Here is a 10,896-nt window from a genome sequence, read left to right as displayed (position 1 = left end):
AAACGATGCAAATCCTCCCTCCTTCCTCAACGCAAATTAGACATAATGCAGCTTTTTTCTTTTTCCTTGTTACAACTACAAGGTCCACGTAATGAAAATGATCAAACTGCGACGACACTTACAATCTGTGTCAAGTTTTAATGAGTTGGGACTTGGGGAGTGTCGATCATCACTTTGCTTGCTTCCTTTGAGACCTGCAATGTCAATGGATTCCAGTCCAATAAATCCCACAACACCGTCCCTCGTTGACAAGTATATCAACCAAATGGTTCCAATCCAACGGTAGGTTGCTAACAATCATCAATTGATGTACCATCTTGGTCCTTTGTTTATATCACATGTTACCTAAGGAAAAGTTAAAGCAACCCAACCCAGGGGCCAGCCGATCAAAAAGATGATCACTGGGGAAATGACTCTTCTTGTTCCCAGACCCAGGTAGCCATAAAAATCTAACTCATTACAAGAAATATCAGATATCGGATTCAGTCCGGCTATTTCCCTCAACAAGCATAATTTGTATTGAGTTGGGGCTACGTCAGCAGTCCAAGTCATCATGCCTCTCCTTGCTCCAAACCCCTTAATTTCTTGTTTTTTTTTATTTCATATAATTACCCATTAAATCAATAGGGAAATAATATAGGCTTAACTATTTCTAACAACCAATAAGAAAAAAGGGATTTGCTTTTCTAATGTTTAGTCAAGTGGTATTACATTTCCCCACTTTCTCCTAAATTCTCTCTAATTCCTATTTATCTCCTAAATTATCTCTATCTCCTATTTATCTCTTAAATAATCTCTAATTAAGCCTAGAGATTCTCTCCTAAACTATCTCCTCTCCCCTTAGTCGGGTTAGAAGATTGTTAAACCAAAACTGATCAGAAATACTAAAAAACTGACCAATTCAGGTTGAGTTCGATTGGATTGGTTATTAAAAAGTTAAAATATAAAACAATTATATACTCTTGTATTTCTATTGTTTAACTTTCACTTAACAAAGCTCATGCACTATATGGGTCCCCACTAGTAAATACATAATAAGATGGTCTACATCAACATGCCTCTCCTTACTTCATTACCCCTGCCCTACATTCTCATTGACTCTCTCTCCTCTTCCCTTCCCATTAGGGGTGATAATTTCAGCCTAGCCCGACCCGACCCGCACAAGCCCGGTCCGGAAATTTCGAGCTTGGGCCTAAGTTTTGTGTTCAGGCCCGCAAATTTTAGGGCCAGGCTTGGGCTTAATACTTCAAGCCCAGCCCGGACACAACTCAACCTGCATATATTTAAATTTACACATTTTGTGTATAATGTATACACATTATTTTACATTATATTTTATATTTTATATATAAATATTATAACATGACATGTATAATTTATACTATATGTAATATTTTATATTGTATAATGTATAAAATAAGTTTATATGCATATTATGTCATTTAATGTATAGATATGTAATGTTTTATATATGAGTGACATTGGCCCGAAATTAGGTCTGACCCGGCTTGAGCCCATATAGACTTGGGATAGGGCTTATGTTTCAGGCCAGGAACCCCTGGCCAGACCTAAGCTATAGCCCTTATCATAAGTGCAAAGTCCAGTCCGGGCCCGGCCCATGATCACCCCTACTTCCCACCACTCCCATTAAGCCATGTCACCATTCCCAACTCAACTACCTAAAAATATTCCTATAATATCTCTCCTAAGATATCTTCTCTAAGTCATTAGGAACTTATCATGTTACCCCACTCCCCAATCAATTCCTAAAATCTCTCCCCCCCTCCCAATCTATCCACTATCTCTCATTTAAAATATTCATATTAATTAATAAATAGTTAAATATGGTTAAGATTTAATCTAACCCATATTCAATGAGTATTAAATAGTGCTATTACCAAAAGTTAATAAATACGGTTAGTAAATTACTAAAAATTAATAAATACTGTTATTAATTAACTCATCATTACTTTTTAAAGTATTTTGGGTAAATATTGTTATATTGATGTTAAATAACAACATTTTATAGAAATTGAAAACTCTTTAACTAATTTCTATAAAGTTGAGAATTATATTTAACAATTACCAAAAAGTAAAAATTTTAGTTATCGTTATTATTATAGTTAATAAAAGAATGCAGAAGGGAGAATAAAATATTATATTATTGGAAAATGAAATTATTAATTAATTTATATTGAAAAATAAAAGATAAATTAGTGTAATTTTGTTAGTAGTTACCTAATAAAAATAAATATTTAATAATAATTTAAAATATTTTTCAATAAATCTTCATAATTACACAAATGTAATAAAGTTTTCAAATATTCTCGTAAAACTACATTTTTGAAAAATAACATTTTAGAAATTAAAATATACAAAATTATTAAAAGTTTATTTAAAATGTATTAAATAATTATTAGAATATTTTGGAAATTTTAGAAAAAAAATTATTACATTTGATAGATTTTGGAAAACTATTGAAAACTTATCAAATTTTCATTGTAAATTATTGAAAATTATTAAAGATAAATGAGTATAGGAAAGGAAAAATTGTAATTTGAACCAATAATTCCATAAATTATTAAGATAAATTAGTATAATATTGGAAAAAAGAAACTATTAATTAGTTTATATTAGAAAATATAAGATAAGTTAGTATAATTCTTGTAAGTAAACCATTTAAAAAAATAAATTATTTAATAACAATTTAAAAATAAATTTGAATACATTTTCAAAATTACACAAATGTAATAAATTTTCCAAAATTTTCATAAAATTACATTTTTGAAATTTAAAGACAATTTAGTGTACTTTTAGAAATTTACCATGTAGCTAATACTTACTATGCCGACAAGAGGGATGGGGCGAGAAAAATTCGATGATTCCTCATACTTTATAAAGAGTGGGGTGCCTTGCCATGAACTCGTCCGACACCAAGGACGAAGTAGGGAAATTCGAGGATTCCCCATCCCTAACGGGGAATGGATGTCTTCCCTTGAACCCGCTTGACATTGGGGACGGGGCTAGGATAGGGTAGAGTGCGACTAAGGGGAGGGGATAGGGATGGGGTGCCTCACCCCGTTGCAATTCCTATATAATTCTTGATTATTAGTGAAATTAATAAAAATATTAGCTTTGGTAATTATTTTTATTTATTTTAAAGTCAATCAAATTTTCATTTAAAAATAATGAAAATAATAATAGTTATTAAAATTACTACAAATTATTAATAAAATTAAATTTATTAAAAAATAATAATTATTTTCTATAAATCAATATTAAATGAAAAATACAATTATTAAAATTTCAAATATTAACAATAACTTTGAATACTTATAGTTAATTAACAACAAATTTTGATCATTAATTTATCAATTAATTAATAATAAATACAATTATTCAATCTTTCAGATTTTCCCGTGCATTGCACAAATCTTCACTAGTAGTATATAAAAGGGATATTTTCCTTCATTTTAGTGCAGACCATAAAAGTTAACTTTGATTATATAGTATTAATAGTAGAAAAACAAAAAAGGATTAAGTTGACTCCCAAAGCCATGTTTGGGAGCAGCCATTTAAGGCCTATATTCAGTGCAATGATGAAATCCCGATCTAACAAGAACGTAGGTTCAAGTCTGGTAGCAGCCATTTTGTACAAAAAATGGTAGAGGTTATATCAGTATTCAGTCCACCCCTTCCAAGACCCCAAATAACCAGGACCAACCTTGGGTAATAGCCTCAGGGTCAGACACCCAAAGCACAAATAGGGTTTAGGATGGGTTCAAACTTGGTTTTTGCTTCCAGTTGATCAACCCTATATTCACCATAGATAAAGGACTAAATGTCAGATCTCAAGACACAGCAGAACCGTAAATTAAAACATAAGTAAATAAAAACAAGGATTAGTAATTGAAAGATCTCAGAATCTTCATAAAGTAATAAAAAATTGCTTGTTGGAGCGGCACATAAATACTGGCCTTGAAGCTATGGACATGCAAGTAGCTTCATCATTCATGTTTCCACCAACCCAGGGTGGTGGTAAACTTTAATCAGTCACAAACTCACAGGAGATAGATCGGTTCTGATGGACATTGGCATCATACAGTCCCAAAAAACAAAAGAACAATAGCTTATGAAACAACTCTACGAGACCCAACAGAGGGAACAAAAGAACCACCCTGCTCTCTTCAATAATCACCAAAACTGTTTCTCGTTCACTATATCAAAATTTATCATTTGGCATTATACAATGCTACACAAGTGAAAACTACAACTTCTAATTTTCTCACCCCTCTATTAATATGGCTTTCTTCATTTTCCCCAATAAGAATACTTTTCACTCTTCTTTTTTTTTCTCCATAAAATTCTAATCATCCCAACCGTTTTCCCATCCATCTCTATCAGATGACTTGGAAGTAATGCCATTTAAAGAGCCGTTTCCACCCACTGACTTCACTGCCTTCTCTTCATCCCAATCATCATCCCAACCCTGATCCCAACCATCTGCTGTTTCCACATCAACAGCTGGAACAGACTCTGGTAGCCCCATTTCAAGCTCCTGGTATGGGACTCCATCACTGTGCCGCCTTTCCCCCAATTTGCAGCAGGCCCACGTCCCCCCAACTATCAAAGAAATTAGAAACAAGAAGTAAACACCATGGATGGGTGTCACGAGGTTGGCATAAGCAGGGATTCGCTGAAAAAAGCCATCAGATACAGATGATCCCATGTGAAGCACGCATTGCCCATTTCCAGCATTTAATACTATCTTGAGGCTTTCTTCCGTACTAACTGAGATTTTGATCTGAAACAAAAGAAACAAAGGCAAACTACTAAGGTACACAGAAAAAATGCAGATGTGCATGTATGTGTCAGGTGTATTTGTGCATGCTGTCGTATTTATATATATTTGGTGTGAAAAACATGGTAAAAAGAAATACAAAGGCTATTGAGCCAGACCTTTCTGGTTTGGTGTTTCGGTATCTCCAGTTGCTTGACAGGAATGTCTATAGATGCCGGGACTATGACGTTTGTTTTCAAAGTGTCCTCTCCATCATTCTGTACCAGAAGGAATAACTCCAGGGATCCTGTTAGAGGGGCAAAAAGAAGTCAAAACATGATTCCTTTCTGTGAAGAAATCAACTGAAAAAATGAAACGGCAAATTTTCAATCACATTTCCTTTTCCCTTATTTTATCTTTTGAATTCTGGTTGACATGTTGGGATAAGGCTTGGACAATGATGATGAGTTCTGGTTGACACGGTACATCCAAACTATCTGATCAATAGCCCTCCAAGTTCAAACAGCTATTTACACTGTGTCGTTATGACCTAAAGCAGGAAAAAACAGATGTGGTTTCCTATACATGGAAAGGAGACAACTGATATTTCCCAAGGACCTCCTTTCAACATATCCTTGGAAGGGTTAGCCATCCATAGGTCTTGCTTGTAAGAAACCAACTTCTGAAGTTAATACACACACACACACGCATTGCCAAAATAAAGTCAGGGAGACAGAGTTTAATAAGGGAGTTAAATGTTTCTTTCATATGGGTAGAAGAACAGCAAATGGAATGACAGACACTCTAGCAAAGCAAGGGGCTTTAAGATAACATTTGTTTTGGGCAAATTTGTAAACTTTTGTAATCTTCAAGTCATATTAATAAAATATTTTTCTACTGATAAAAAAATACCCCTCTCCGCTCTTAATTGTCTCTAATAAAATTCATCCATCACTCAAATAAAAACCCTCTTAGGTCTTAATTGTTTCTAATAAAAAACCTCTTCATTGCTCTTCAATTTTCCTGAAATTGTTCCTTCAGAAGTTGGTCTTCATTTGTCTCCTTAAATCTGACACAGTAATGAAGTGAACATGCTCCAAAACAAAGTGATGTAAAGACAATGATTACGGGAATGGCAGCCACACTGCATTCTCAAACCAATGAGCAGGGCGGATGAATCCAATCTCAAGTTTTTTTTTTTTTTATGATTTTGACCACTACAAAGGTGAACCATCTAGTTTAGAATACAAAATGTCATCTAGAAGACTATAACATAACTAAAGTGTTATGAATGAATTGGTTATGACAATAAATTGTCAGATTTTGGGATGATGTTTGGTGTGGGATTAAACTTAAATCAGGTTTTCTTGTTCATCATGCAATCAACCATTTATAAGGAGGTGATCGTTAAAAGTTGTGATTGGTGGCTAGTTGATTCCATAATGTATATACCTTGACTCCAAAAAAACTGTGAATGATTAAGAAGCCAGTTTTCTGTATGAATTATTGCCACCTAATTCAGTGCATTCCTCTGAACAAAGGATTGAAGGGAGAGGTTTGAGGTTAGAAAGTGGACATAATTATTTTCTTAATCAAAACCTTGCACAACCAGATTTTAATGTGAAAGTATTCCTCTGAACAAAGGATTCAAGAGTGATTCTAGTCAAGTTTATTTGGAGCCCTCATAGATGCAAATGTGAAAGTATTAGGGCAAACTTTTAATGACTGATCATTTGATCTCACTGATGCATGTCTTCCCCTATATGCAAAGTTATGGGTCAGAATCTCCCTACTTGCTGTAGTGACTGATGTCAGTGATCCCAACCAGATTTTAAGGAGAATTTGGATGAATTTAGCTACTCCCCAAGACAAACCCATATTAGCTTGACCAGCAAGGGAATTTTATGGCATCTTCTGTAGTTCCTATTATTTGGTCCCTTTGGAAGAAAGGAAGGGGAATACCTTCAAGAACAGATGCATATCTAGAAGATTTTGAGCAGTTGGTTTAAATAAAATGCATCTGCCATTCTGTGTGATCAGCACAAACCAATGAGAACAAAAGGAAAAAAATCTTAAAGGCAGATTTAAGACCAGTGGTATTAAAGGATGTTGAGTTGGGCCTAGTTGTTTTTATTCTTATTTTAAGTTATTTAGTTAGGAAGTTGTTGGGCTTTAGGCCCATTAGTTTATGTTTTTAAGCTGTGACTGTTCAGCTACATTAGTAGCCGCCCTACTAAGGGCATCCTTGTAATATCTCATCCTTTAAGTTAAGTATAAATTATAATGAGGGGTTGGCGGCTAGGGTTTATCTAAGAATCTTGGTTGACTTCCTACTTTTTTCTCCTCCTCTTTTCTTCTCTATTGCTGAAATCTTCATCTTCCTCCTCTTTCCCTTCACAAGAAATTCAACTAAATCTGCAATCAGTGATTCCTACTAAGGACAAACATGCCCAGAAAAATAAGTATAGCTGAGATGAAGATGCTAGGATGGATGAGTGGAAAGCGGAGAAAGGATAAATTAAAAAAGAATGTATCTATTTAAAACGTATATACAACTCCAATAGGTGACAAGATGAGGAAAAGTTCACCGTGGCTTGGCCACATGTAAAGAAGATCGGTAACTGCACCGATGAGGAGAAGTGACTTGGTGTAAATAGAAAATTCAGGAAGAGCAAGGAGAAGGAAAATGAGGACATGGGTTGAGTACCATGAAATGACCTAGAGAGATACAACCTAAGTAGAGTGTATGCATAAAATTGTAGCCAACCTTAAATATTTGATATAAGGCTTTGTTGCATGGTTTTGTAGTTCTTGGTAAAGCTTATTATTCTTATTCATTTACCAGCTAATTGACCCCTATTGCATAGTTTTCAAGGTGACACCTAGGCAATAAGGGGCTCTTTGAGAATCGCCTTATCCAAACACTTACATATTTATATGCAAGAGATCACATAATAATTTTATATTTTTATTTTATGTTATTAATAGTAGTACAATAGATATTAATTGACTAAATTATTCATATTGTGGGTTTATAGTAATGATATCATTATTCTTATACTAGTTTCTTTTTATTATTTTCTTATTTGTTTGGGTTCAATTGACACACAAGTCAGTGACATAGTCTTGAACCCTTTAAGACTTTAAAACCTAAATCCACAAGTAAGAAATAACTTGAATTCATCCAAAAAAAAATTAAGAAATAACTTGAACATTTTATCTTATTGACATACGAGAACAATCAATAGGACTTTTTCTTCATCATGATCTTCTTCCTAGGACCAAAACAGGGGCCTAGTTCTTATGTTTGTATGCTTCTTTTTTTTCCTTCCTTGTTTTTCTTCTCGTAGCTATGTTGATTTTTTATCTTTTGGATTGGGGTCTATACTTATTTCATGAGGATTATGATAATTATTAGTTAAAGATTCCTGCTTATTACTATGAAATCTAAGGTCTCATTCGTTTACCGGTAAATAAGCTTGGGAAAGTTGGTCAATGAGTATCTTTTTCCCATTGACCAACTTTACATTGTTCTTTTTGCATTTACTAATGGGCCCCATGGTAAACTAAGCTCCACTTCCCCGGGTAAAACTTACCCATCTCCCAGGCGGGTTCCCACCTAGGGGGAAATTTTATAAAGCATAATGGGACAACTTTGCCCATTTTTATATTAGCTTTTTATGGGTAAAAATGTCATTCCGTTACTTACCTGGGAATCTCAGAAATCAAAAGAACATGGGTATGTGCACTTACCCAGGTAAGTTACAAAGATGCAAACGAACGAGGCCTAAGGAGCTACTCTAGGATTTATATTTTTTTAATCTAAAAACCCATTGCCTAGGTGGGAACCTAGGCATTGCCCAGGTGACTAGGCAATAAGGTGCTCCCCTATCGCCTAGCTTTGCCTTGGCACCTTGAAAACTATGCCCTATTGTATGGTTTCAGTGCAGTCTTCTCAATTATCAATTAAAACAAATAAAAATAAAAATAAAAATCTAACAACAATCAAAGATGTTCCTTCCCTTATGGATTCTCTTATAAATTGATGATAGTCAAAGGAATAGTGGGAACACCAAATATACATGTCAAAGAACACAATTCACCCCGAGTCAAAATACAAACTGGAAGATGACATGTCAGATAGTTTTTTGTTGAGGATGGCCTTTTTTTGAGGTCCAACTTGTTAGCTTTTTGTACAGATTCTCATTGTACAAAGGGCTTTTACTTTAATACAATCATACTTTACCTTTTCTCAAAAAAAATATATACAAACTGGAAGAAGTTCAAATTAAGATCAGAACTAACAAGTTGAATAAGAAAATCTTATGCCCAAGCATGAAGGCCTAGGACAAACCCATGATTCTTCAATAATATAAGAACCAACTATAAGGTATTTCAGGGATGGATTTCACCTATAGGCATCGCTATGGTGTAATCATGCAATTGGATATTAGCCAAATTAAACAAAATCGGCATACTAGAGACTAACTAAAAATGCAAAATCCATGTAGCCGACTACATAACTAGACTCGATTTAGAAAGGTAAAATAAACAATTACAGGTGGTGGAATATAAGTGGGCAAGACACGTAAAGGGAAAGGATTTTCATTACCATTTTCAGAATGTTTAAGGCAGGCAATCATCTTCTTCTTATCTGTGCATCTGTTGGGTGTGTCTGCACAATTTCCTTCTGGTGAACCAACGGGACTGTTAGATTTATTCCCGCTTTGGTTACTCGGCGTTTTAGTCTGCGGAATCTGTGCACCCTGACCATCTGAGCCTTTCGGCCGTGCTTTTGTTGAATTGTCGGGACTGAGATGGCTAGAATCCAAACTCGGCATTGACGTGGGGCTAGGGGACGGAGGAATCTAAGAACAACATAATTTTTGAAAATTCAAATATAGGAAACGAGCAAAATGAATATCATAATAAGCGAAACGGAATGAAAGGGCGAACGTTACCTCTTTTCCAGCGGGTTTCTCCTTCGGTGCAATCTTCGACGCCCTTATTCTAAGCTTTCCGAGAAAAAAGGCATGGGATCCTTCCGTAAAGATCAAGATTAATAGAATTACTGCAAGAACTCCTTTGCTTTCCATCCTCTAGGGTTTCTAATCTCTGCAGATCAAAAGAATCCAGCTTTTCGATAGGAAAGCATCAGAAACTCCACCAATCCGGATAACAAACCAAAACAGGTTCACGAATCTCATGTTTCAGACAAATTAAACGCCGTGGAAGCCAAGAGAAATCTTGAATCTAAGGCTTGATGAACAGAGTAACAGAGATACAGGAGCGGTTGTATAAATTGAAATCTATTCGAACAAGAGGAAGATAGGCTGAGAAAGGCTAGGGTTCAACATAAAAAACAAAAACGCACAGAAGTCCACCGGAAGACAAAATGGTACAAGTTCTATTTACGTCTGAATTTGAACGGAGTGGAAGTAAATTCTCTGACGCTTTATTTTATTCCCCCTTTTCATGGTTTCTGGGACCTGCTGGGTTCACAATTTCTTGCAGGATGCAGCAAACCAAAGCTCCAAATTCTGTAATCAGAGAAAAGCTTGGCTGTCTGGAAAATACAACGTTGTTTGGAGCATTAATGCATTACAGGTTATTTCAATCAATAAGGTCAAGTTTGGTTTGAAGGAAAAGGTAAGGAAAGGAAGAGAAAAGTAAACAAACCTATACCTTTCCCTACTTTTTCCTTCAAACCAAACATAGCCTGATACATTTGGATATCAGAAAATTCATAACGTGATAATATTATAAATATATCATGAAAAATTACGGACCATTGGATAATCGTATGTCATGACTTTAATATGATTCATATGAATACCGTTACATATCCTTTGGAAATGTATGAATACAAATGAAAGTAATGGAAATATTCGGATATGTTAGGAATATATATATATATAAATTTATTAAATATATCAATAATATAAAATAAAAAGGTATAAATATATAGGAAATATATATTTTAATGATATATTTGAATAAACATATTAGAATTAATACATTAGCATGCATAGATATTATATTTTAATTAATATATCAATTATTTTCTATTTTACTAATTTTATTTATCAAAGTTAACAAAAATTCAACTAAATATC

The 10,896-nt window shown here is 34.2% G+C and overlaps 1 protein-coding gene across 1 annotated transcript; it reads right to left on the bottom strand.

Annotated features, from left to right (window-relative positions):
* Positions 1-3,973: 3,973 nt before the first annotated feature.
* LOC104593763 (uncharacterized) lies at positions 3,974-10,375 on the bottom strand. The gene is made up of 4 exons (XM_010253752.3): positions 9,742-10,375; positions 9,393-9,648; positions 4,960-5,087; positions 3,974-4,804 (listed from the first exon to the last, which is right to left on the bottom strand). The coding sequence occupies exons 1-4, from the start codon at positions 9,874-9,876 to the stop codon at positions 4,367-4,369; spliced, it is 957 nt and encodes a 318-aa protein (XP_010252054.1). The 5' UTR covers positions 9,877-10,375; the 3' UTR covers positions 3,974-4,366.
* Between the last annotated feature and the right edge of the window lie 521 nt (positions 10,376-10,896).

The sequence above is a fragment of the Nelumbo nucifera genome, chromosome 5 (genome assembly GCF_055504915.1).
Source record: "Nelumbo nucifera cultivar China Antique chromosome 5, China Antique-T2T, whole genome shotgun sequence".
NCBI lineage: Eukaryota > Viridiplantae > Streptophyta > Magnoliopsida > Proteales > Nelumbonaceae > Nelumbo > Nelumbo nucifera.
The sequence above is the reverse complement of the archived record's forward strand: the minus strand, read 5'-3'. Positions and strand labels throughout refer to the sequence as shown.